The sequence below is a fragment of the Aulostomus chinensis genome, chromosome 22 (genome assembly GCF_037954235.1).
Source record: "Aulostomus chinensis isolate RoL2024-O1b breed Wild chromosome 22, RoL_Achi_v1.0, whole genome shotgun sequence".
In the NCBI taxonomy this organism is placed as follows: domain Eukaryota; kingdom Metazoa; phylum Chordata; class Actinopteri; order Syngnathiformes; family Aulostomidae; genus Aulostomus; species Aulostomus chinensis.
The window spans coordinates 456543-484241 of NC_141341.1; the positions used below are offsets into that span (position 1 = coordinate 456543).

At 48.5% G+C, this 27699-nt stretch overlaps 2 protein-coding genes across 2 annotated transcripts; one reads left to right on the plus strand and one right to left on the minus strand.

Moving 5' to 3' along the window:
- Positions 1-2278: 2278 nt before the first annotated feature.
- Positions 2279-20842, plus strand: eno2 (enolase 2). The gene is made up of 13 exons (XM_086194157.1): positions 2279-2606; positions 11352-11437; positions 12244-12339; positions 13408-13466; positions 15058-15127; positions 15609-15742; positions 15869-15960; positions 16071-16201; positions 16779-16976; positions 17060-17261; positions 18743-18851; positions 18962-19020; positions 20520-20842. The coding sequence occupies exons 2-13, from the start codon at positions 11353-11355 to the stop codon at positions 20587-20589; spliced, it is 1305 nt and encodes a 434-aa protein (XP_086050283.1). The 5' UTR covers positions 2279-2606; position 11352; the 3' UTR covers positions 20590-20842.
- A 1053-nt stretch (positions 20843-21895) lies between these two features.
- LOC147240181 (triosephosphate isomerase) lies at positions 21896-25277 on the minus strand. The gene is made up of 7 exons (XM_086194159.1): positions 25022-25277; positions 24373-24496; positions 24181-24280; positions 23780-23897; positions 23027-23112; positions 22833-22920; positions 21896-22451 (listed from the first exon to the last, which is right to left on the minus strand). The coding sequence occupies exons 1-7, from the start codon at positions 25131-25133 to the stop codon at positions 22333-22335; spliced, it is 747 nt and encodes a 248-aa protein (XP_086050285.1). The 5' UTR covers positions 25134-25277; the 3' UTR covers positions 21896-22332.
- Between the last annotated feature and the right edge of the window lie 2422 nt (positions 25278-27699).

The following is a 27699-nucleotide window of genomic DNA, read 5'->3' on the forward strand; positions in this document are numbered from 1 at the left end:
TGTGTTTATGGGTGGGTCCTAATGACAGGTCAACTGAGGTCACACTCCAAGCACTACGCTGGCGAGGCCCTGCTGGAGCCTGTGACATAAGCATGTGTTAACAGCTGCTTGTTTAACTCTGTAACCTCAACCTGTAATAAATTGGCGAAAGTGCTGCACTATCACTTGAATAAATTCCCACAGCTTCTTCCAAACATCATAACATGAATGCTGTTGTTACCTTTATAGTTTGTTGGTCTTCATGTGTTGGAGTTTGACATCAGGTCCATGTTTTACTTTAGAGGCAGCTTGATTTTCCTTGTCTCTCTGTGCTGTGTCTGTCTGGCATTATTGGATGTGTGGTGCCAGTGGGGGCGCTATGGAGCTTGTCAGATGTAAATCAGCAACCATGACGCCAAAGTCTTCGACAGGGATGGAGGGATGGTTGTAGAGAGCTGTAGGTGGACGAAAGACCAGCTGACTTTAAGTGGTAATAGAGCAGAAAATGAGATAATTACGATGTGAGGCACTCGTCCGTTAGCCCCCCCCCCCCCCCCCCCCCTCTGGACCGCTTCTCCCCTCCTCTCACTTAAAAGCATTTCACCGTTCTTTGATCTCCTCACTGTGCTTTTGTCTCGCTGCCTCCAGGTCGCTTGCTGCTGCCTCTCGCTGCTGCTCACCCGTGGCTAACTGGGAGATGGATGTCAAGGACATTGTGCTGCTTGCCTCCCAAAGATAATCCCATTAAACTCATGAATTTAATTATAGATGAGCTCACACACTCACACATAAGAAACACAGCACACGGATGGACGTACGCACCTGCTTGTGCACACAACGCAAATACTGGCACACACACTCGACACACTCTGTCAGTGTGGATCACTGTCACCCTCCAGCAGACATGAACATCTCCACCAGTCTGTTTTTAGAGCTGCGAGGTCACTGTTTCTGCAGTTAATGGTGCCGCTGCAACAAGAAAACGCAGTCAGTGTGATGCCAAACAGGAAGATCAGACACAAACTAGTTCCTAAATCTGCTGTTATGATTTCAACAAACTCGGAAGCCTTCACTGGTGTGTGTCTTCAGGATGTGCCTGTCAGTGACCGTGACCTTTGACCATCTCTTCAGCACATCCTGGAGTCCCAGTGGACCTAGAGGCATATTAGAGGGTGTCCCTGAGATATCAGGTTCTATGAAAAGGGGCCTAGGTATGTTTGTCCAGGTGTGTGCGTGAATATATTCCAGATATATGTAGCATCAAACGAACTGGAGCGTGCATGGATGTAAGAACAGAAAACTGCCTCTGACCTGCAATCATGCAGAGACACAAAAAGGCAGACAGGAAGTGATCATGTCAGACAGGAAGCAGTCGTGTCAGGGATGAGGTATGTTTGCAGTCCAACAGGAAGTGGTCGTGTCATGCCTCACTACTGTTTGTGCGAATGTACTGCATAGCTGTTCAGACCATTCATCCTTCGTGGAGCGCTTGAATGCAGCACTAGGCAGGCTGCCTGTGGGAGCTCTGTTGTCCTCCTGGGAAACTTGAAGACAGATACTTGAGAGACACTTGAAGGGCACGGCTGGAGGACCAACCTCCCTGATTTTAACTGAGTTGTGTTTTTGTACTGGACGTCATGGGTTGTCCAAAGCAAATGCAATGTTCAAGCGTAAGGGTGCTCATAACTGGACCTGGAAGCAGGACACCACCTCGAAAGACACTCTGCCCTTTGACCCTTTCGGTGGGGCGACCCTGCCAGGAATATAGGACTCTTACTATCTCGGGGTCATGAAGACACACAGCCTGCGCCACCACATGGGGCCGGTGACCTCTTCTGGGTGGTCAGAATTCACCAGCGATTCGTCTGATATCGTTAACCAAACGTTAAAATGTCTTCAGCTGGATTTCACACCTGATTTCAGGTCACAGATGAGGAAACTGGACGTTCAAAACAAGAACATGTTTCCAGTTTTTAGAACTCACTCCTGCACAGACCTTTATCAGGCCAAATTAAATGGAAGGAGGAGTTCCCTCCTGGATGGGGGTTGGGTTAGGGCTCGAGGACATGCATGCAGTCCCTCATAGTCCTGGACTGCGGCACTGGAAGGCTGCTGCATCGATTTGTTCAGAAGCAAAAATAAGAGAGACAGGAGAATGTTGGACAGCTCACTGACATCTGACTTGATGCGGATTTTCACCTCATCCGTTTTTGGGGTGGTGCCTTGCACAAGGGTTGATGATGCAGCAGCTCGCCCCCCCCCCCCCCCCCCCCGCTTTCGTGGAGGAGGACGGATTATGTAACTGCATCTACATGAACTGAACCCCACTGCAGCACCAGAGAGAACCAGTCCTCCTCTCCATCTATTTTTACTTCCTGTTGGACAACCAAGCTCGGCACTCTGTCGGCATCCCTTCATCACTGTCCTCTGTCCATCTCCTCCTTTTTAATTAACCCTCTTCTTCTCCTCCTCTGCCTCTCTCCATCTCCACTGAGTCATCACCCCTCCCCCCCTCTGCCACACATCTCACCCTCTACTCCTCCCCGCCTGTTTTCCTCTCTCTCGCTCGCTCAGCCTCTCCAGTATTTTCTCCAGCGCCGCCGTGAAGGACAGAACAGAGACGGCAGGTAAACGCAGGAAATCTTCTCGTCTTCCCTCCAGACATGGAAGTGTTTGTGTGTCTGAGAGGTGGTGCAGGATGCTGTGTGTGTGTGTGTGTGTGTGTGTGTGCGAGTGCCTTTGTGTGGGAGTGTGTGTGCAAGTGTGTATGTGTCTGTGTGTGAGTGTGTGTGTGCATGTGTGTGTATGTGTGTGCATGTGTGTGAGTGTGTGTGTGTGAGCGTGTGTGTGTGAGCGTGTGTGTGTGTGTGTGTGTGTGAGTGTGTGCACGTGTGGGAGTGGGAGTGTGTATGTGAGTGCGGGAGTGTGTATGCGTGTGTGTGTGTGTGTGGGAGTGTGTATCATGTGTGTGTGTGAGCATGCGCGTGTGTGCATGTGTGTATGCGTGTGTGTGTGTGTGGGAGTGTGTGGTTGCATGTGTGTGAGATTGTGTGTCTGCGAATGCGTGTGTGTGTGTGTTTGTGTTGTGCGCATGCATTTCTATGAGTGTGTGTGATTTTGAGTGTGTGTGTGATTGTGAGTGTGTGAGATTGTGAATGTGTGTGATTTTGAGTGTGTGTGTGATTGTGAGAGTGTGTGTGCATGTGTGTGTGTGTGCATGTGTGTGTTTGAGACGCTTCATGCATATTTTCTTCTTACATGACCAGACCCCAGAGCAGTTATACGAACAAAGATGTTTCAATTGAGGGGTCAAGGTCAGTTTCAGGATCAGGTTCAGGATCAGGTGTCACTCCTCCAGTTATCCTAGTCAGGACAAATTTGGAGGTTTAAGCCAACGACAACAGGTCAGTTCAGGCTTCATGAGACACCGAACCAGGGCTGTTTAGGACTTTAAGCTGACTCAGGGTGAGGCTCATGCTGGGTTTAGGCTCAGGTTGGAGGTTTGGAGACTCTGGATCTGGGTCATAGGGAACAAAAAGGATTAAAAATAGCAAACAACATGAATTCAATTCCAGTTGTATTTGTATGGCACTGAATCAAACTGGACGGCAACCTTCTTGCTGGGGGCCACAGTGAGGACCACTGCTCCACAAGGCTGGCCTATTATGTGATTTGATGTGGTTAATGTGGTTTCCTGACTGAGGCAACTTTTACACTGAGAAGACATTCAAACATTCATTGTTTCATTGTCAGTATCCATGTTGATGAGCACATGAACTCTTAAGTCTTGTGTCTGAGTGTGTGTGCTGCGATCAGCCCTCCGTTCCTCTTCTTCCTCCCTACATTTCTTCCCCAGCCAAACAAGGACATTTAATTATTCATCCCCTTCATTTCTTCCTTTTTCTCTTCCTTTGCCTTCTTTTCATTTTGTTTTCCTTCTGTCAATCTTTTTACACAGAACACACACATTGACATATACAGTACATATATGCACATACATATATACATATATGTGTGTATATACATATATGTATATATACATATATACATATGTATATATATAAATATGTGTGTATGTATATATATACACACACATATTTATATATACATATATATGTATATATAAATATGTGTGTATGTATATATATACACATATATATGAATATATATATACACATATATATGTATATGTGTGTATATATATACATATATATGTATATATAAATATGTGTGTATGTATATATATATACACACATATATTTATATATACATATATATGTATATATAAATATGTGTGTATGTATATATATACACATATATATGAATATATATATACACATATATATGTATATGTGTGTATATATATACATATATATGTATATATAAATATGTGTGTATGTATATATATACACACACATATTTATATATACATATATATGTATATATAAATATGTGTGTATGTATATATATACACATATATATGAATATATATATACACATATATATGTATATGTGTGTATATATACATATATATGTATATATAAATATGTGTGTATGTATATATATATGTATGTATATATATATATATAAATATATATATATATATATATATACATATATATGAATATATATATATATACACATATATATGTATATGTGTATATATATATATATAACTGTCGACCTGTTGGTATGGGTCCAAGCTGGGGTTATGAAGGTGGTGATGTGACTCCTAACCAGTTTTTGAGACTTTATCACCACTGGTGTGAGTGCAACAGGCCAGTAGTTGCTAAGGCTGGTTGTGGGGGATTTCTTGGGTTAGGTGGGACTACAAGGAGGTCTTCAGTCAGGATGGGACTGTAGACTGAGTCAGGGACAGGTAGAAGATTTTGCGGAAAATCCCTGCGAGCTGGTCCACACAGTCTTTCAACACCCATTCAGCGACGCCATCAGGGCCTGTTGCTTTGCGTGGGTTGACACTCCTCAGTGTGCGCCTCACCTCGTGCACCCCTACCATAAGAGAGGGGGTGCTCCCGGCCTCTGGTAGCGACATGAGTGCTCCTAGTGGTACAGACTCGAAGCGAGCAACGAAGAGATTCAGTTTTTCTACCAGAGCGTCATCGCCCTCAGCTGCTCTGATGCTGGGTTTGTAGTTGAGGTGCTGGACCGCCATCCATGTCTGCCTGCTGTTGTTGCTGTCCAGATGGTCATTGATCCTCCTCCTGAAGTCCTCCTTGGTCTTCCTGATGCCTCTCTTCAGGTTGGCGTGGGCTGTGCTGTAGAGAGCCCTGTCGCCAGCTTTGAAGGCGGTGTTTCTCTCCCTCAGCAGCTGCTTCACCTCCCTGGTCATCCAGGGTTTCTGACTGGGATAGACCCTGATGCGTTTCTCCACTGTGACCACGTCTACACAGCTCTTGATGGAACATAGAACAGTGTCCGTTAAAACATCCAGGTGTTCTTCCTCAAACATGTCCCAGTCGGTGCTGTCGAAACAGTCCTGCAGCTGCTGAGAAGCTCCATCCAGCCACATTTATATACACATATGTATACATATATGCATATATATTTACATATATAGAAGACTCAGACAGTCTTCTCCAGCCACCTCCAGGTCATAGCACTAATCAGATATTTGTATGCCTTCATCTCACTATCAAGTCCTACCAGAGATTTGTGACAGTTTCAAACACTTGGAATGTTTTTATGGCACTGTTCCGACTTCCAGTGAGTGGTACAAACTCTCCTGTATGATCAGACTAATTTATTAACCATAAATGCTTGGATGTACAGCGTAGAGATGTGATTTGAGTTGCTCCAGTTAGTTGGAAATATGACTGCAACACTTGTCAACATGTTAAGTGAATCAGCTCCAAAATCCTTTGTCCTTTCTGTTTTCTCTGTCTTCTTGTTAATTTATTTCTTCTTCACCCTCCAATCTCTCCATCCTCCATAGCTGGTAGAGTTTTTGCTGAACGCTGCAGTCTCTGGTAGGTGTGGTGGTGCATTAATGGCCATGCTCCCTCTGCTGCTGCTGCTTACATAACCTGCAGCGAGACACAGACCGGTCCAACACTTGACTATGAAAGTCATGTCCAAGTATCTTCATACAAAAGAGGAAGAACCATCACATCCTAGCTTGACTGTAGTTTTCGGTCCTGATACAGATTCTGATACCTGATCCAAGTGTGTATGAGTGGTTAAACAGCTGCATATCCAACTTAGCCTCTGTGGACAATGTCCTCATTGCCAGTTCCATCACTTAGACCACAGTCTCAACACTAGGCACGCCTACATTTGACTGGTGGGATTTTACACAGTAAAGACTCACACACTGCTGACCTTTTGCTAACTTCACTCGAAAATTAGGAATAAAGTTATAATTTAATGAGACATCAATGTCCTCCGCTTACCAGGGGCCGGGTCACGGGGGCAGCAGCCTGACCAAGGAGGCCCAGACTGTCCCCTCCCCAGCCACTTCCACCAGCTCTTCTGGGGGAATCCTGAGGCGTTCCTAGACCAGTTGGGAGACATAATCCCTCCAGCGTGTCCTGGATCGGCCCGAGGCCTCCTCCCGGTTGGGCATGCCTGGAAAACCTCCCAAGGGAGGCGTCCTCACCAGATGCCTGAACCACCTCCACTGACTCCTCTACCTGGAGGAGCAGCAGCTCTACTCTGAGTCCCTCCTGAAGGACTGAGCTTCTCACCCTGTCTCTAAGGGAGAGCCCAGCCTCCCTGAGGAGGAAACTCATTTCAGCCGCTTGTATTCAGGATCTTGTTCTTTCAGTCATTACCCAGAGCTCCTGACCACAGGTGAGGATTGGAACGTAGATTGACAGGTAAATGGAGAGCCTCTCCTTCTGGCTAAGCTCCCTCTTCACCACAATGGACTGGTTTAGCACCCGCATCACTGCAGACGCCACCCTAATCCGGCTGTCAATCTCCCGCTCCATCCTACCCTCACTCGTGAACAAGACCCCTAGATATTTAAACTCCTCCACCTGAGGCAGGACCTTCCCCCTGACCTGGAGTGGGCAGGCCACCCTTTTCCAGCTGAGCACCATGGCCTCAGACTTGGAGGTGCTGATTCTCATCCCTGCTGCTTCACATTCAGCTGCAACTGTCCCAGCAAGAGCTGGAGGTTGTGGCCTGATGGAGCTAAGAGGACCACGTCATCTGCAAACAGCAGAGACGACGACACCCTCCCACCACCGAACTCGACCCCTCCACCACCCGGCTGCGCCTAGAAATTCTGTCCATAAAAGTTATGAACAGAACCGGTGACAAAGCAGCCTTGGCCAGAGATTGGACGACCCCACCCCCCAAGCCCTCCCCCAGGTCTGTTTCCTCCATGGAATACGTGTTGGTGGGATTGAGGAGTTCCTCAAAGTATTCCTTCCACTGTCCAATTATCTCCCCAGTTGACATCAGCAGCCTCCCGCCTCCACTGTTAACAGTGTGGGCAAGTTGCCGCCTTTCCCGGCTGAGGCGATGGATGGTTTGCCAGAACCTTTTCGGAGCCGATCAATCATCATACTCCATGGCCTCACTGAACTCCTCCTAAATCTGAGTTTTTGACTCAATGACTACCACAGCCGCACACCGCTTGGCCTGCCGGCTGCCCCTGGAGACCCACAGACCAGCCATGCCCTGTAGGCCTCCTTCTTCAGCCTGACAGCAAATTACTGCCGCACCGGTCCCAGCAGCTCACAACAGCCACCTCGACAATGGCAGAGCGGAACAGGGTCCTTCGGACTCAGTGTCCCCCACTGCCCCTGGGATGCGGTCAAAGCTCTGCCGGAGGTGGGAGTTAAAGATCGTTCTGACTGGTTCTTCCGCCAGGCGTTCCCAGCAAACCCTCACTACTCGTTTGGGACTGCCAGGTCTACGCGGCGTCTTCCCCTGTCACCTGATCCAACTCACCACCAGATGGTGATCAGTTGATAGCTCAGCTCCTCTCTTCACCCGAGTGTCCAGAACATGCGGCCGCAGGTCAAGTGATACGACTATAAAATCAATCATAGACCTGCAACCTATGATGTCCTGGTGCCACGTGCACCGATGAACATCCTTATGTTCGAACATGGTGTTCGTTATGGACAAACTGCAACTCGCACAGAAGTCCAATAACTGCACTCCACTCGTGTTCAGGTGGGTCCTGCTGTTTCTCCCAATCACGCCCTTCCAGGTCACGCTGTCATTGCCCACGTGAGCATTGAAGTCCCCCAGTAGGACAATGGAGTCCCCAGTCGGGGCGCCATCCAGCACCCTTCCAAAGGACTCCAAAAAGGGTGGATACTCTGAACTGCTGTTCTGTTCATAAGCGCTGACAACAATCAGGGCCTGTTCCCTGACCTGAAGGCACAGGGAAGCAACCCTTTCGTCCACCGGGGTAAACCCATCGTACAGGCAGAGAGTCTAGGGGCAATCGGAATGTAAAAAGGTGAGACCCGCCACCTGACTGTGGTGCACAGTAGCAGTTCCTGCCATGTTCTTCAGTTTAAAGTCCTGAAACTGGTGATAATGTGTTGCTGATGCTTCTAAAGATGAAGTATTTCCTTATTTGTGAAACAAATACTAAAGACATCTTCACACAGTGCCCACCACCCTCATCCTCACGCTGTCTGACCTCCTAAACAACAGACCATGCCTATGTGGCCTCTTTCTCTCCAATTGACTGTCTTATGCTATCCAACCCTTGGTGCTTGTGAGCAGTTGAGCATCTGTAGCTATGACCACTATTTTAGAGCAGCAAAGATGAATACACTTCCTGTAAATGATTGTAGTCAAAGCTAACGGAGCTAACTAGGGGCATTAAGACAGTGAGGTCTTACACCTGCTCCCTCAGTGATATCAGCCCCACATTTCTACTTATCAGAAGCTTTTCTGATGCTAATAACAACTCTCAGCTACTGAGACGCCATTGTGAGGATTGTTTGATATGACACACAAGTTGCAGTAGACTGAGTAGTTCTCCTCATTAGCCAGTTATAGACTTGCTGACCAGCTGTCAGATGCATTGCTGCGAAGGTTTGAACACTTACTGGAGGATGAACGCAGCAAATCTGCTGATCCGACCCTCCCTCCTCTCTTGAATTGCTGGAAGGATGCTTGATGTTCTGTTCACACATTCGTGCTCCTCCCAGTGTGCAGGTCTACAGGTGTGAGGGATCTGGCGCCAGCCTCACAGCCCAGCTAATTAAGGCTCTTGATATGATGTTTACATCTTAAATGTGGTCAAACACATGTTTCATGATGACTTCTAAGACTGTAAAAGGTAAAATGACAAAATATAACTGAACAAAGCCTGAATGTTCCTTCCAATACAGTATCCTACTGTGAAACTGGGACGCCAAAACAGATCCTTTTTGGACACACTGTTGCAGTGCTACATGCTTGGAATATCAATGAGGAGATGGAGGGAAACACCCACCCACAGATGATCTGGATGATCACGCATTACCGTCAGGTCCGCTCATCTTTAGCTGTATCTGAAAACATAAAGGAGATTGAAAACACATCATCATGCAGAGAGAGTCAGTTTCCAGTCTTGTGATCTGGAGTGTTTCAGTGTGGAGCTACCAAAGAGTTCAGGTGATATACCAGGAGATTCCTAGGCCCACCTCCTGAGATGCTTGGCTGTGACTCATCAGAACCCCAGAGTAGACTGACCACCGTCCTCTTGAGCTCAGTGTCATTTTTCTTGAGGGCAGCATTGCTCAGGGGTAGAGTGGCCGTCTAGCAACCGAGGGGTCGCTGGTTCGATCCTCGACCCCGGTGACCATTTTAAAGTGTCCTTGAACAAGATACTGGACCCATAATTGCTCCTGATGAGAAGGTTGGCATGGCAGCCTTCACCATGTGTGTGTGAATGGGTGAATGAGATGACACTGTAAAGCGCTTTGAGTGCCACTAAAGTAGAAAAGCGCTGTATAAAATTGAGTCCCATAGAGTCCATTTTCTAGAGAAGAGGAGGAAAATATGCTGCTGTCGTACTGCTACTACTACTGTGTCAATGTATTTGAAGGACCCTTCAGTGTTTAAGCAATAATCTGGGCTGACTGATCCAGATAAAGCATAACGTGAAGCTGTGAGGGTTGTGGAACGTGAGTACAGACCATTCAGACTTTTGCACCCTGCTAATAGACAGCTCAGCTAGCAAGGCTAGTTGGCAGGTATGCTAGCTGAGCTCGGTGCTGCCATCAAACAGAGCCCCACATTTCAGCGCTAGCATGTGCTTAAACCTGAGATGTACTGTCTGTCTGTCTCATTGACCTAGCACCCTTAGAGGAGACTGCTCTCACACCTTGCTTGTTTATCCAGATGACATTTTTATCAATGAACCCCATAAAGACCAAAACACACGAGTCCAGTTTTCATCAATTCCATCATCATCTTCCGCTTATTCCTACACATTAAGGGTCGCAGGGGGTGGAGCCTATCCCAGTGTCAACGGGCGAGAGGTGGGGTACACCCTGGACAGGTCACCAGTCCATCGCAGGGCCAACATAGAGACAAACAACCATTCACACTCATACCTACGGTCAATTTAGAGAATCAATCAGCCTCGTCCCCAAATTGATGTCTTTGGATGGTGGAGGAAGCTGGAGTACCAGAGAGAACCCAGCAGGAACAGGGAGAACATGGAGACTCCACACAGAAAGATCCCGCGCCCAAGCCGGGACTCGAACCAGGAACCTTCTTGCTGTGAGGCCACAGTGCTGACCACTGCACCACCGTGCAGCGTTTTCATCAATTCATTTTGACTCATTTTGAAGTATCACAGCAGTAAAGGGCAATAGAATCGCTGCAATTTGCACTAACACTCACTTGCAGTACTTTTTGCTCCTTTCAATGGAGTAAAAGTACAACAGGAAGCTGTAGTAACTGGAGTCACATGGTCAATCGTTGTTGAAGACGTGTACAACCCATAGCGCCACCTGGTGGTTCCAGGGAGTCAGACTGAAGGAACAAACCTCACACATAGATGGGTGTGTTCTCTAGTGCCTCCTAGAGGAGGCAGCAGTAGTCTGCTCCTACATGTAGAATCCTGATATGATCAGGTTTCACCTCCCTCTCTCTCTGCTGAACACACACACACACACTCACACACACACACACACACACACAATGGGGACAGAGGTTGGGCCTCTGCCCATAGCAGGTTCAGGTTGCCACAGGAGAGCTACACACCTCTTGTTTTTTAACTGTTGTAACACAGTGAATACATATAGTGACTGCAGTGTGTGTGTGTGTGTGTGTGTGTGTGTGTGTGTGTGTGTGTGTGTGTGTGTGTGCGCGCGCACCCATCTTTTCTTTTCTTTTCCAGTGTTAAAGGTGACTTGTCATAAATTATCCAATACTCTCTGTCTCAGGATGTCAATTGTCAGCGTTGTTGCCAGGGAGATCTTGGACTCCCGGGGGAACCCAACAGTGGAAGTGGACCTTCGCACAGAGAAAGGTGACTGGCGACAAGCCTGTCTGCTAATGTCAAGACTCAAAACAAAGGGTGTCTACTCAGATTTTGTCAGAATGAGCTAAACAGAGTTCAGGAAGCAAACAGTCTTTCTGCACCGTTCAGTTCTTGGCTGAAGGGTCTTCTGCAAGCGGGTGAACATGTTTTCCAGTGGAGGGCCAGCTTACTCTCACAGTTACACATGTTTTCTATTTCTGAATCCTCAGCGTTGAAAGTGTTGGCAGGTAGAGCAGCAGGACGCCATGATGCTCGCAACTTACCGAGCTTCACTGCTACGTTACTGGTGTTCAGCCTGAATACGTTTGACCTTCTTTCCAGTCATTTTATTCATCAAACGCTCATTCACACATGAAGTGAATGTATCCGTTGCTGGCATGTGGGGTTGGTATGTGATGGCGGTAAATAGGTGTGTAGTCTTTGCAGCATAGCTTCATCCATAAAGACACAAAATGTTGATTATGAGTAAATGCATAGTTCACTGGAGTCAGTTCAGTATTAGATGTGTGTGGTATTTGGGTTCTTTCATCGTAAAGCAATGCCTCAGCTGGGAGGTGTGAGTCATGTTACAAACAGGAGTCTCCAGCTCACTAACATGTTTCTCCCTCCCCCATCACTTCTTAGTGACTCCAGAATGCAGGAAGAGCCAGCCACGTATATTTAGCTTATGTCTAAGCTAACAGTCTCTTAGTGAGTCCTTCACAGGAAAAATGTTCACGGTTCATGCTTGAAATGTGTATTGTGTCATATATGTGGAGTAGCAATGAAATGAGTTTTACTTGTTTGTGCTTCAGGTGTGTTCAGAGCTGCGGTGCCCAGCGGCGCGTCAACAGGGATCTATGAGGCCCTGGAGCTCCGAGATGGAGACAAGAGTCGCTACAAGGGCAAAGGTACAGACTCTCTGTGTTTCATTAGTTGTCAGATAGTCCCAGGGGGAGCCACTGCTGCAATCAAACTGATGTTTCAGTCCTCTGAAAACCCAAGTGAACTTTGTGAGATTGACTGAGCTCCTTCAAAGGTGTATATCACCCACAATGCATTGCAGTTCCTCATATAATCTGATCAATTGGAAGAAACAATAACCAGATAAGTAGAGTATATAGCTACTGATCTATTGTGACAACAAAGACAAGTGGGATCTATTAATAACCCCGCCCACTTTCCTTTTAGAGTCTTAAAAACCTGGGTTGCTAACAAGAGTCTAGAGGAGCCTACAGAGGTCATGGAGGTCATTAAAGGTCATCAGAGGATCACAAGAAGCCTGAAGCTTAGTGGTGGTGACCTTGAAGTCACGTGACCCTGGTGTAGCTTCATAGGCTACCGTTAGCTTAGCACTGCTAACGTAGCATCCAGGCTTCCAGCATCATCAGAGGGTTCATTAGTGAAGATGATCTTGATGAACTCAACCTGGAAGATCATCAACTTTTGTTCACCAGAGCTGATTTACTGGTTCAATCACCACAATCACATGGAGCGATCCTATTGGCTGCTGGGGGAGGAACCAGGAGATGACCACTTCCTGTTGGTGGGGGAACCAGGAGATGACCACTTCCTGTTGAGGGAGGAACCAGGAGATGACCACTTCCTGTTGGGGGAGGAACCAGGAGATGACCACTTCCTGTTGGGGGAGGAACCAGGAGATGACCACTTCCTGTTGGGAGAGGAACCAGGAGATGACCACTTCCTGTTGGGGGAGGAACCAGGAGATGACTACTTCCTGTTGGGAGAGGAACCAGGAGATGACCACATCCGGTTGGAGGAGGAACCAGGACATGACCACTTCCTGTTGGAGGAGGAACCAGGAGATGACCACTTCCTGTTGGAGGAGGAACCAGGAGATGGACCCATCACCGATATCATTACTACACAAATGGACTACATCTCATGGCGTGTTGTAGTTTTTAAGGGAAGTTTTATGCAAAAGTAAAATGATTAGCTTCTCTGTTCTCTGTCTGTAGGGGTTCTGAAGGCGGTCGGACACATTAACGACTCTCTGGCTCCAGCACTCATCGCCTCTGTAAGTCACCAATTTCTATCCATGTTCCAACTCTTCTCCTGTTAAGGGTGGTGGGGGTGGAGCCTAACCCAGCAGCCTTCCCCCTGGACAGGTCACCAGTCCATGGCAGGGCCAACACATAGAGACAGACAACCATTGGCTCTCCCAGCCACGCCTACGGTCAATTTAGAGTCTGGATTAACCTGGTCCCCTCTTGATGTCTTTGGACTGTGGAGGAAGCTGGAGTACCAGAGAGAACCCAGCAGGAACAGGGAGAACACGGAGACTCACACAAAAAGACCCCGTGCTGTTCTACCCACAACCTTCTTGCTGGGGGGCCACAGTGAGAACCACTGCTCCACCGGCCGCCCTGTCACCAGTTTGTTCTCCTTATTAAAATTTTTCAATGTCTGATATAAAATGGCCGTTGTATAGGAGGAGCTATGGGACGAGGGGCAAGTTCTTTAGGGTTAATTCAGCATCCACTATGGGTGTCAGTCAGGACACAGGAAGGAGGGAAGACTGGTTGCTCTTCATGCAGTGCGTTTTATTAAGATAAGATGATAAGATAAGAGGAGTGAGAGTCTGGTTCATGTTGCCGGCAGTAGGTCGGACTTGTTCCCAGTGAGGGTTGGACTCTGCCAAGGCTGCTTTGTTACCGGTTCTGTTCATAACTTTTATGGACAGAATTTCTAGGTGCAGCTGGGTGGTGGAGGGGTTGAGTTTGGTGGTGGGAGGGTGTCGTCTCTGCTGTTTGCAGATGACATGGTCCTCTTAGCGCCATCAGGCCACGACCTCCAGCTCTTGCTGGGACAGTTAGCAGCTGAATGTGAAGCAGCTGGGATGAGAATCAGCACCTCCAAGTCTGAGGCCCTGGTCCTCAGCTGGAAAAGGGGCCCTGCCCACTCCAGGTTGGGTGGGGTGGGGGGGGGGGGTCCTGCCTCAGGTGGAGGAGTTTAAGTGTCTCTGGGTCTTGTTCACGAGTGAGGACACACTTCTGAGGTGAAGACGCAGTTAAAGAGAGCCAGCAAACATGTTTGTTCTGATGAGATTCATGTGCCAGAGACCCTGTGATACATGATGTGTGCACCTACCCCAGTGATAAAGGTGCTGTGTGTGTGTGTGTGTGTGTGTGTGTGTGTGTGTGTGTGTGTGTGCGCACACCTGTGCCTGAAGCTTAGTGGTGGTAACCTTGAAGTCACGTGACCCTGGTGTAGCTCCTTCATAGGCTACCTTTAGCTTAGTACTACTAACATAGCATCCAGGCTTCCAGCATCATCAGAGGGTTCATTAGTGAAGATGATCTTGATGAACTGAACCTGGAAGATCATCAACTTTTGTTCACCAGAGCTGATTTACTGGTTCAATCACCACAATCACATGGAGCGATCCTATTGGCTGCTGGCGCAGTTAAAGAGAGCCAGCAAACATGTTTGTTCTGATGAGATTCATGTGCCAGAGACCCTGTGATACATGATGTGTGCACCTACCCCAGTGATAAAGGTGCTGTGTGTGTGTGTGTGTGTGTGTGTGTGTGTGTGCGCGCACCTGTGTGTGTGTGTGTGTGTGTGTGTGTGTGTGTGTGTGTGTGTGTGTGTGTGTGTGTGTGTAGGGCGTCAGCGTGGTGGAGCAGGAGCAGCTGGACACCATGATGATTGAGATGGATGGCACGGAAAACAAATGTGAGTCCTAACACGGCCGAGTCCTGCTGTCAGGCATCATGTGTTTTTATGGAAGAAGGTTTGAGGTACTGAACCTGGTTCTGAACATGCAGGCCGGACTGTGATAGACCAAGACTCAGCCAACACGTAGGATCAGGCAATGTGATGAACACCAGTAACGAGGACTTCTCTCTGCAGGAATACATAAACAGAGACACTGAACCAGCATCAGGATTTGCTCACATCACCAGTCAGGCAGCATCAAGTCAGCAGCTCTGACCTGCTGATCAAAGACATCTGAAGCTTCCTATTCGTTTCTTAAAACCAACTCCACCAGTAGCATACACCTCCAGGCTAAGCCACACCCACTTGTATCTCAAATCAGACCCATTTCTGGGTTAAACTTGCCCAGTCTGAGTGCAGTTACAGGTGGGGGTGGGGTGTACCCTCTCATTACTGGTACAAACGTAACTTGTTTCCTGTTGACTGTCCTGGTGAACAGCTCAGTTCGGGGCCAATGCCATCCTGGGTGTGTCTCTCGCCATCTGTAAGGCCGGTGCAGCTGAGAAAGATGTGCCCCTGTACCGCCACATAGCCGACCTGGCCGGGAACACAGAGCTGGTGCTGCCAGTTCCTGTAAGACATTTGAAGGCACCACACGCTTGGACAACATCATCAGACTTTGATAGACAACTAACATAAGTCCTGCCCCCTCACACCCCTCCTCTCCTCCCCCTCCTCCTCCTCCTCTCTTCCCCCCAGGCCTTTAATGTGATTAATGGAGGTTCTCATGCGGGGAACAAACTGGCCATGCAGGAGTTCATGGTTCTCCCTGTCGGTGCTGAATCTTTCAAGTAAGACGTCACATCTGCTTCGATAATAAGAGCTCAGCATTGCTTGATTGTCCTTCATCTGTTGCTCCTCTCTCCTCCTCCTCCTCCTCATCCTGTCCCCCACCTGTCAGGGAGGCATTGAGGATAGGATCCGAGCTGTACCACACCCTCAAGGAGGTGATCCAGGAGAAGTACGGCCAGGACGCCACCAATGTGGGAGACGAGGGAGGTTTCGCTCCCAACATCCTTGAGAACAGTGAAGGTGAAGGCAGATGGGACACGGCGTCTGATCTCAGTCAAAGCTCCCACTTGTTTAGAGATTAATTTAAACACATGAAAACCTCATCAAAGTGGAGCAGATAATCTTTACATAACAAGTAGCACTGGGTCATTGGAGCCTTTGATCACATGATTATTGTCCGTCGCTGCTCAGAGCAGAGAACGACTGTTTACCTGTTATGACCTCATAACCGGGCAATCAGGTATCGGTTGCATCACAGCAGTTCTCAGCTTTCGTTGTTGTTTCGCTGTCTTCTGTTCTCACTGATGCTAAAACTGTCCTCACGCTGAACCACCAGAAACACAAGAAGCATCTATGTCCTCTAAACCAGGACACAGATAAACCAGATCAGGAGGGTTCTGGCCTGCTCTGAAGTCATGATAGGAACTCTTTCCTGCTCCGTTGGTTCTTATGGAGTTCCTGTGACATGATGTTCTGGATCATGTTTGTTTTCTGACACCATCTGGAATTAGAGTTCATTGACTGTCCTCCTCATCACACCCTTCCTTCACCCATCTTTTTATCCCTCCCTCCTGCTCTCCTCCTCCACCTGTCTCAGCCCTGGACCTGCTGCAGACCGCCATAGAGAAGGCCGGCTTCACAGAAAAGGTGGTGGTTGGGATGGACGTGGCCGCCTCAGAGTTTCATCGTGAGGGAAAATATGACCTGGACTTCAAATCGCCACCAGATCCAGAGCGACACATCACGGCTGAGGAGCTCGCAGATATCTACCAGGGCTTCGTCAACAACTATCCAGGTGAGGGAGGTGCTGTGTGGCAGATCTTCACCTCCGCAGATGAGTTCTCTCTACATGTTTCTGTCCCTCTGCTTCATTGTCAGTGGTGTCCATCGAGGATCCGTTCGACCAGGATGACTGGGAGGCCTGGTCCCGTCTAACAGCCCAGGTAGGGATCCAGGTCGTTGGGGACGACCTGACGGTGACAAACCCTAAGAGGATAGAGAAGGCTGCAGAGGAGCGAGCCTGCAACTGCCTGCTGCTCAAAGTCAACCAGATCGGCTCTGTCACCGAGGCTATACAGGCGTACGTACAATAAACCCAGTGAGAAATTCAGATATATTCCAGCCTGGTACATGTTCCCCTCTGTGTTTGGGCTGAATGATTGACAGGAGCAAGGATTTGCTGAAGGTATCCAGACAAAAAGAAACCAAAAATTGGCAGGAGTTCAAATAATACTGCCGTAGCAAAGGGCGCTGACCTTGAACGGATCCGCCAGCGTCTTGCGAGCCTCCGGAGGGACGCAGCCACAGCTGTCCTTCTCTTGGTCACAGGTGTGGAATCACACCAATATTTCTAAGCTTAATACAGATAATATCACAATTTGGCTGCTGGGCAACATGATAGTGAGTGCTGGTGCTACTGGTGGGGCACACATTTGAATGGTGGTGCTGGACTGGTCCAGTAGATTGGTGTGTTTTTCAGTCCTTGCTGTTTGGGTCCAAGGTTCTGTTCCTTCACCACATACACACACTGGGGCCTGGGCTCCTCTTCAAGGCAACTGAGTCCAGACTGAGTCACAAATGCCTACCAGCTATCTTTAACTGTTCCTAGCATTAGCAGCTACCATTAGCAGCTACTATTAGCAGCTACCATTAGCAGCGGCGGGTGTGTCGTGTGTGTGACATGAATAAACGTGACCAAGTTGCCGATGACAGAATAAGATTATAAAACGGATGAAATTTATGGTGAAGTTCATATATTTTCATTCCAAATTATGTACTGATTTGCTGGTAAACTTTGTTTTAAAACATTTCATTTTCCAAAAATATTTCTGGGATTCCTCATTGTGCCACCTGAGGGAGCGTACCACGGTCTGAGAATCACTGATCTAGATCTGCTGTTGGCCTGCTGGGACCCTAGAAAAGAACAAAATGGCTCCATAGAGGGTCTCCAAGGGTTAGAGGCAAACTATAAAACAGAGTTCATTACCTGAGGAACACGACATGTTGCTGCTTAGATGGTGACGTGATGCTGAGCTGTGAACGGGTGAATGGATGATCTGATGGTTCTCAGTGTTCATCGCTCTGTTGGGTCTTTTGTCCATCCATCCATTTTCTTCCGCTTATTGCTGTTAAGGGTCATGGGGGGGTGGGGGTGGAGCCTATCCCAGCAGCCTTCCCCCTGGACAGGTCACCAGTCCATGGCAGGGCCAACACATAGAGACAGACAACCATTGGCTCTCCCAGCCACGCCTACGGTCAATTTAGAGTCTGGATTAACCTGGTCCCTCTTGATGTCTTTGGACTGTGGAGGAAGCTGGAGTACCAGAGAGAACCCAGCAGGAACAGGAGAACATGGAGACTCACCCAGAAAGACCCCGTGCTGCAGCCGGGGCTCCACCCATAACCGTCTTGATGGGGGCCACAGGGAGGACCACTGCTCCACCCACAACCTTCTTGCTGGGGGCCACCGTGAGGACCACGGCTCCACCAGGCGCCCTGGGTCTTTTGTTTTAAGTAAATATAAAAAACTGAGATGTGAAACTTTGTGGTTGTGTCTGTCAGGTGTAAACTGGCCCAGGCCAACGGTTGGGGCGTGATGGTCAGCCATCGCTCAGGAGAGACGGAGGACACCTTCATCGCTGACCTGGTGGTGGGACTCTGCACTGGACAGGTGGAGAATTCTGTCTACTTGTGTGGCATCATGACACACTGTGACGTTTCACAGCTCCTGACCGGTGTTCCTGCTGGACTGTGATTCTTCTCTTTCTCTCTCTGCTGCAGATTAAGACTGGCGCCCCCTGCAGGTCTGAGCGTCTGGCCAAGTACAACCAGCTGATGAGGTCAGTGGGCTGCAGGCAGAGATGGCGGTGGGGACACAAGTCTCCTGGCTCACAAGTGCAGAGCTACAGACAGCAGCTACCAAACTTTATAACCAAATCCAGCGTTAGCTTGGTGCGCTCTGGGATCTTGCAGCAGCTGCTATCACTGTGGCAGCCTATCGTAGTGACTGGCGGCCGCCAGCATCAGCATGGAAAAACCCATGTTCAGTTCATCAAACCTTGATCAATGCAGGGAGCAGGGTTAGGGTTACTGCAATTACCGCTGTGTCTTTGCAAGGTACAGCTGATCGCACTGGTCTGAACCAGGAAGTGGTTGTTGCTGACTCAGTTCCAACCAATTCTCCACCTCACTGCCTCCAGAAGACGACCTCTAAATGACCTAAAAACCACCTATCATTGACCCATAAATGCACAAGGTTTGCTGCATCACTGCCCAGCTGACCTGAGTGAGGGAGGAAACGTGACTGTTTTCATATGACCATAACCTTTGTCTCCTCTTGTTCGCCCCATCAAACGGAGGGGAAGAGCACAGGTAGAGGTGTTCATAGAGAGGAGATACCAACAGGAGTTTATGTTGCTTCTTCTATTGTACTTGTTTGGCAGCAGTGCTGTCTTAGTGCCACAGAGCTAAGTAACCCAGCAGGTGACAGGCGGGGGGGGGGGGGGGGGGGGGGGAGTAATCTCACTAGGCTGCTGAGAAGCATTGGAGCAGGACCAGACTTACAGGAGCATTACCTGGTGATTAAAGCTAATCAGTGCACTCGCACGTGCACACACACGTGTAACCACATCACCACAGAAACCAAGACACAGGACATGAAGAAGCTGCCTGTAAATACTGTGGCGGGAGGAACATCGCCAAAGTGACAACTCATCTGAGTAGTACGAATTCACCAGTTGGACTCTTGAGACTACCAAGATGTTTTTTTCCCTCCTGCATTACTTCTGTGTCAAAAATGCAGAAAGAGCAGGCCACATATTGTATATATAGCTTGAAGCTAATGGAGGCTGTCAATGAACAATAACAACAGTTGTGCTACTGCGAATGAGCAGCAACCTAATTTGTTCAAGTTCATTTCCAGTCAAAGTGTTGGTGGATCCCTGATCCTCCATCTGGATCAAGGAGTCCTGGACTACACCAGACCACCTGGAGAGTTGGTGACCAGATGTTTCTGGACAGTTTAGCTGCTGTTAGCATCAGTCTCTGTTAGCTTCAAGCTAAATATACATGGCTGCCGACACGGCAGACTTGGTGGTCGAGGCGTCCTCTCATAGATCACAAGCAGAACAGATTCAGTTTGGTTGCTAGTCAACCAAAACTTGATGATTACAAATGATAAAAAACAATTTCATGAGACAAATTACACTCGAAACACCACATCTGTGACCTTGACCTTTGACCTCCACAATGCCTTCAGGTCATCTCAGAATCCCGCTGGACGAACTTCAAGAGAACGAGACACGCGACCAACCTGAGTTTGTCCTTTTCTGCTCTGCAGGATTGAAGAGGAGCTGGGCGACCAGGCTCGCTTTGCTGGCCATAACTTCAGGAACCCCAGCGTCTTGTGAAAGAGGCTGATGACCGCGCACACACACACACACACACACACACACACAGGTGCACGGACCGAGCCATGTACAAATATCATATTTAGGAGTGAATGACACGAGCAAAAGAGCCAAGCAAAAATAAAAAAGTAAATTATGCACTGAACTTATATAAGGAGAAGATGCTGTATGCACACACACACACACACACACACACACACACACACACACACACACACACACACACACTATAAGCCTGACATGCACTGTTACTGTAGTTCATGTACAAAAATTAAGTTGTAAAAAACAGAGTGAAGCACGATGCCCTACTTGAGACAACAAAACCCACCAAGAGGGTTCCACTGCTCTCACACACACCTGAACAACCCCCCCACCCCTCACCCTGCCCCACCTTTGCTCTCCTCCATCCTGGTTTTTCTTGTCCTTCTGTGTGTTTCAAACCTTCTCCCTGCCCTGATGGCATCACTCTTCAGTCCAACTTTTCCTCCGGTTCCTCCTGGACATCCATAGAATAGATGCGTTGAAAACAAACTGAGAGACATTTAAAGCTGAATTAATAAACACAATGCGTGTCACTGAAAAAATGTGAACATATGTGAAATTAAAAGATGGTAATTTACAATTTGAATCACATTCATACTGTTTTGTCTTCATTTTTGTGTCCTTTTTCTTCTTCACACAGCAGCATGGACATCTGAAGAGAGCAATTAGCCTGGGGCCTCCAAGTGGCGCTGGTTCCCTCAGTGTACCGACTTCATAACCACAAGATGCTCCAATAGAAATCTAATGTTATTTCTTCCCTCAAATTAGTTATATTTTGTGTACTTTATTCTGTTTTCCTGATGGGGGCGCTTCAGCAACAACTTAAAAGTATAAAACTGGAAATTTATTGAAAACTGCTTGATGTGCTGCGACTTCAGGAGCGTGTCTGGAGGCCCACTGTCCTCAGCAGAGGAGCTACGAGCTCCTTCACATGGCCTGGGAGGGGCCTGAACCCCTGGCACCCTCAGCTGCTACAAGGCGGTTGAGAGGGTGTCCGGGAGTGACAGAGCCGCTGGTTTGAACCCTCCAGGCTTTCCAATGAAGTCTGCTCTCTGATCCACTAACGACCTTTTCTCTAGGTCTTTGCTGCTTCACTTTCCCTCAACATTTGTGCGTGAGAGACTGGAGAGAACAACTTCCTGTCCACGTCCTAAATCACCTGTACCGACCGATCATTAGCTGTCTTTCTCTTCCATCACATTCATGCAGCTTCATGTGTCCGATCCTTCAAACATAAAGGAATCTATCAAATACATCACACACATCTTGTCACAGGTTTTATTGGTGCAGCTCTTCTACAGTGTGGGAGGAACAGCAGTCATAACTGGGCTTTGCAGATAGAAGTGACAAACTGTGGCATTTTTCCGCATAAATATGAGATCAAAGACAAGATTAAAGCATCAAAGTCAATTCTTATTTTTCTCTCCACTTCTACCTGCCAACTATAAACCACAGGAACTCTGACATGTTGCAAACGTCCAGAGAAAAACGTATTCACGGCCAAGTCATCTTCTCATCATGTGACCTGACAGCAGCTCCATGATGTGTGTCTGTCATATCTATGACTGTCAAATCTCAACTACAAATTTTTAAGGGGAGCAAAGAAAAACATTTCACAGTAAAAGATAATACTGCGTGTTCAAATCAACTCTACGAGGACCTACAGGTTTGTCACACGTGACTCATGTCATGGAGTCCTTGTTAGGCTCGTGCATTGATGATGTCAACAAACTCTGGTTTGAGCGAGGCCCCGCCCACCAAGAAGCCATCCACATCGTCCTGAGACGCCAGCTCTTTACAGTTGGCGCCTGTCACGGAACCTGTGGAGTGGCGACAGAGAGGGTAACGTGATGAGAAAGCGGCTCTCAGGTGTCGCCGGTTCCTCTGACTGCTGGTCTGGCGGCAAGGAATCTTTGTGCCAAAGTTGATGAATTCCCTGGAGGCATCACCATGACCTTTGACCTCTGTTCTTCAAAATCAAATCAGCTGATCCTCCCAGTGATCCAAGTGAATATTTGAACTAAAAAACGAATAATTCCATCAACGTGTAGCTGCAATAACAGACAGATAGATGTACAAGACAAAACAGACTCAGGCCACACCCACCGCTGCTGAGGACCCATGAAAATACCTTTTTAGATGGAAACATAAACATGTCGACACCAGCGCTTTGGTCTCCTTACTGATGAATCATCACTAACCTCCATAGATGATGCGTACGGTGTCGGCAACGTCGTCCGACACGTTGGCTCTGAGCCACGCCCTCAGCTTCTCATGGACCTTCTGAGCCTGCATGTAGGCGCGCACACACACACACACACACACACACACACACACACAAAGCTCAGCAGGGCAAGGGCGCTAGTGGAGTCATAAACCAAGAGACCGTGGTTACCTGCTCAGGCGTGGCCGTCTTGCCGGTGCCGATGGCCCACACTGGTTCATATGCCAGCACCACTTTCTCCCAGTCTGTCACATTCTCTGGAACCACACCCGCCATTGTTCAATCATCAATAATCATCCATCGTCAGGAAGCAGCTGAATGTTACCCTGCTACAGTTTGAGGCACGGGAGAGTTTCACAGTTAAAATGTAATATAGACAGGGCTGGAGGACCGGACACTGTGACTGGCTGGTAGTGGTGACATAGTGATGTCACACCAATGTGACACGCCAGGACCCGGACCTGGTTTACTCTTGGTGCTGCTCGGCCTCAGAGGTTCCCCTGCGGGCTAACAGCCTGTGTGTCGCTAGTGGATCCAATATGCCAGTCCAGACCAGGACGGTTTAAGGGCTCCGGGCCTGACAGACGTCAGTTTGATAACAGGGAGTGTGGAGGTGGGTCCCAGGTGGTCAGTGGTTAAAATTAGTGGTCTTCTTAACTTACTCAGGCCGGGTGCCACTAACCAACCACCTGGGTCACATCCCATCCTCTGGCCTGTGTGGGGCGCCCAGCCCATGGTGGGCCAAGTGAGATGATAACTATTCATGGCTGGCAGCTGCTGCACTGCCCCAGGGGGGAATAACAAACACTGGTGTGACGTCCAGTGTAAAAGGACTGAAGATCCAAACACAAACATTTGAAAAATATCCAAAAATATTTCAACAATAACTGAGTGAAAAATTAGAGCTGGCTGTGGTTCCCTCACCTGCGATGGCCAGCACCTGAGAGTAGACGACTTCTTCTGTAGTGCCGGCTTCACGCTCCTCGAGCTTCTCTCCGAAGCAGGCGATGACGCCCAGGCCGCTCTCCAGAGCGTGAGCCACCTGAGAGACGTGGACAACCTCATCAGCAAATACACCACAAAGGCCACAATGGGCTTTCTTCCTCTCAACGTCCACGTGGAGGCACAAGCATCTGTAGAAGGTCTCTAGAACCTGATGTTCTCAACATGGAACAGCGTTCACAACCAGATGTTCAGCAGTCTAAGTTTCCGTAACAGAGCAAACAACAGAACATCTCACCTTCTACCTAAATCAATCTTGATTAAACGCGACTGCCAGGACCAACCACCCACATCTGGTGATGTAGCTGCCGCATGGATCTCACCTTTTGGCCAATCAGCTCATCACTCTCACCGAACATGTGACGGCGTTCAGAGTGTCCCAGAACCACCCAGTCAGCACCGCAGTCCTTGATCATCGCCGGGCTGAGGGAGCAACCACACACGCAGCGTTACAACTCCCTCCGTCGAGTGATCGACAGCTACCAGACAGAGATGATTGGTTGGTTTTCAGTCACCTGATCTCCCCTGTAAACGCCCCCTTGGCCACCTTGTAACAGTTCTGTGCTGCAACCCCAATCCTGAGATCCAGACTAGAGCGGGTCAGGTCCAGGTAGATAGAGGGCGCCGCACACACCACCTCTGAAACACCATTTCTTCTTTTAGTTTGTTACGTCTCTAAATGCATTTTATTCTCTTTTTGTCATCTGAAACCCTACGGGTTAGGTTCCCTCAGCGAGCGACGTCAAGCACCATCACGTCCTCTACGTTCTACACAGAGAAACAGAACGGACTCAGCTTTGGTCTTTGATCTTGTCTGATGTGTCAGACTTTGATCTCTGAAAATGGAAATGAAGCATCAACACTACGACTGCCAGTGACGTTAAACCTTCTCCCACTGCAGCTCGACAAATACAGACGAGACCCTGCTAATCTTTAATGTGGAAGTACAAAGGAGCAACTTGTGTATGTGTGTACACATAAATATTTATACACACATACACATATGTGTGTATGTATAAAAATGTACACACACCTGACCTTGCTGATAGATATGACCTTCAAAGTCATGATGTCACCTGATCACCCCCCCCCCCCTTCCTTCTGGAAGGATAAACGTCATTATTTCGGACCGAAGCTGCTCCTCTTTACAGGTGAGATCATTACCGGCGCGCTCGTCCAAGCTGGCCGTGTTCAGGCAGGTGATCAGGGCCTCCAGACTCTCCTTGTTGCCGTTCATCTTCCAGTTCCCTCCGACGAAAAACCTCCGAAGCGCCATGATGGAGGGTGATGTCCGGCGAAGGTGGTGGCAGGAGGTCCGGGGGATCAGCAGCAGGAGGTCCGTCTGCTGATGTCGCTGTTGTGTACTTCAAGGTCTGTCGGAATTATTAGAACGCACACCGCAGAAAGCAGTTCTTTCTCTTCATCTTTTCAGATGTGTAGTTGGCAAGTTAAATGCCGCCACCATCTGGTCTGGAGTGGATCTGACTCTTGCTGACGTGTTGTTCTCCTGCAGGTTTTAATCTGCAGCTGCAGAAGCAAATGTACATTTCGTCTCCTGTTCTGGCTGCAAGAACCTTCCAGCTTTAAGATCATATCAAGGTAGGAGAATGAGACGTTCAGGGCCTCGGTAAATAAGTTCTCCTGGTAGAACGTCTAGTTCCTTCGTCTAGATCACAGACCTGAAATCAGGTGTGCGGTTCCCAGCAGGTGAAGATACCAGCAGGTTCAGGTGGATGGTGGAGGTTCAGTTCTATGTCAGATCCACCAGTAAACACCAGACCGGTGGATGGTGGAGGTTCAGTTCTACGTCAGATCCACCAGTAAACACCAGACCGGTGGATGTTGGAGGTTCAGTTCTACGTCAGATCCACCAGTAAACACCAGACCGGTGGATGTTGGAGGTTCAGTTCTACATCAGATCCACCAGTAAACACCAGACCGGTGGATGGTGGAGGTTCAGTTCTACGTCAGATCCACCAGTAAACACCAGACCGGTGGATGGTGGAGGTTCAGTTCTACGTCAGACCCACCAGTAACACCAGACCGGTGGATGTTGGAGGTTCAGTTCTACATCAGATCCACCAGTAAACACCAGACCGGTGGATGGTGGAGGTTCAGTTCTACGTCAGATCCACCAGTAAACACCAGACCGGTGGATGGTGGAGGTTCAGTTCTACATCAGATCCACCAGTAAACACCAGACCGGTGGATGGTGGAGGTTCAGTTCTACGTCAGATCCACCAGTAAACACCAGACCGGTGGATGGTGGAGGTTCAGTTCTACGTCAGACCCACCAGTAAACACCAGACCGGTGGATGGTGGAGGTTCAGTTCTACATCAGATCCACCAGTAAACACCAGACCTGTGGATGGTGGAGGTTCAGTTCTACATCAGATCCACCAGTAAACACCAGACCGGTGGATGGTGGAGGTTCAGTTCTACATCAGATCCACCAGTAAACACCAGACCGGTGGATGGTGGAGGTTCAGTTCTACATCAGACCCACCAGTAAACACCAGACCGGTGGATGGTGGAGGTTCAGTTCTACATCAGATCCACCAGTAAACACCAGACCGGTGGATGGTGGAGGTTCAGTTCTACATCAGATCCACCAGTAAACACCAGACCGGTGGATGGTGGAGGTTCAGTTCTACATCAGACCCACCAGTAAACACCAGACCAGTGGATGGTGGAGGTTCAGTTCTACATCAGATCCACCAGTAAACACCAGACCCGTGGATGTTGGAGTTGTGGAGTCTTAAAGGAGGTCCTGGAGGTCATGAAAGGTCATCAGGGGGAAACACAAGAAGCCTGAAGCTTAGTGATGGTGACCTTGAAGTCATGTGACCCTGGTGTAGCTCCTTCCTAGGCTAACGTTAGCTTAGCACTGCTAACGTAGCATCCAGGCTTCCAGCATCATCAGAGGGTTCATTAGTGAACCAAGAAATGACCACTTCCTGTTGGGGGAGGAACCAGGAGAGGACCACTTCCTGTTGGAGGAGGAACTAGGAGATGACCACTTCCTGCTGGGGGAGGAACCAGGAGATGACCACTTCCTGTTGGTGGAGGAAACGCGAGATGACCACTTCCTGTTGGAGGAGGAACCAGGAGATGACCACTTCCTGATGGTGGAGGAACCAGGAGATGACCACTTCCTGTTGGACTATAAAAAATCTGGCTGCGTCCGAATGGCCAAGTAGGTCTGATGGTAGGTCTCAGAGCAGGTCGGAGGCTGTCCCAAACCCCAACTGGCGCGAGTAGCGACCTACTTCTCAACCTAAATTCAAGCCTAAACACGCCCACATTGTAGGTCGGTTCAGGTGCATCCTACGGAGCAACCTATGGCCCACAATGCACCGCGGACTTCTTCTTTGTCCCCTAAAAACCAAGTTTGCTCCACCAACAGTCTCCCATTCTGATGAACACGACCATCTATAGTCGTTGTTGATGACCCAAGGTGCATTAATGTGCTTAATAATAGAGAATGAAAGAAAGGTGCGTTCAGAGTGGAGTGCAGTACCACAGTCAGGCCAGCAGGTGGGGCTTTCGTTGGTGCTGTCTACCTAATTGTGGTATCTGTGCTCTGCCAGCAGAGGTCGTGCTTCACCACCAATCTTCTAGGGTGTCTGAATGGTGCCGCCGTGTTTAGGCTGTAGCGGTAGGACGTAGCAGGAGGACGTAGGCTGGTACTTGGCAATTCAGACGCAGCCTCTGTCGTATCTTCGGCATTGTAAGACTGTATTTACTATTTTGTCGTTCACTAGGGGGCACTGTGGTCTAGGTGTGCAAACACATCATCCCCCACACTCAAAACACACACACACACACACAGATTCTGACGT

Excerpts from the sequence above, each read along its gene's own strand:
- eno2 (XM_086194157.1), top strand. The coding sequence starts at position 11,353 with ATGTCAATTGTCAGCGTTGTTGCCAGGGAGATCTTGGACTCCCGGGGG. Across the intron at positions 13,467-15,057 it reads CTCCAGCACTCATCGCCTCT|GGCGTCAGCGTGGTGGAGCA; the intron begins GTAAGTCACCAA and ends GTGTGTGTGTAG. Across the intron at positions 18,852-18,961 it reads TGGGACTCTGCACTGGACAG|ATTAAGACTGGCGCCCCCTG; the intron begins GTGGAGAATTCT and ends TCTCTGCTGCAG.
- LOC147240181 (XM_086194159.1), bottom strand. The coding sequence starts at position 25,133 with ATGGCGCTTCGGAGGTTTTTCGTCGGAGGGAACTGGAAGATGAACGGC. Across the intron at positions 24,497-25,021 it reads CAGCTTGGACGAGCGCGCCG|AGGTGGTGTGTGCGGCGCCC; the intron begins GTAATGATCTCA and ends ATGGTGTTTCAG. Across the intron at positions 22,921-23,026 it reads AGACGGCCACGCCTGAGCAG|GCTCAGAAGGTCCATGAGAA; the intron begins GTAACCACGGTC and ends GCCTACATGCAG.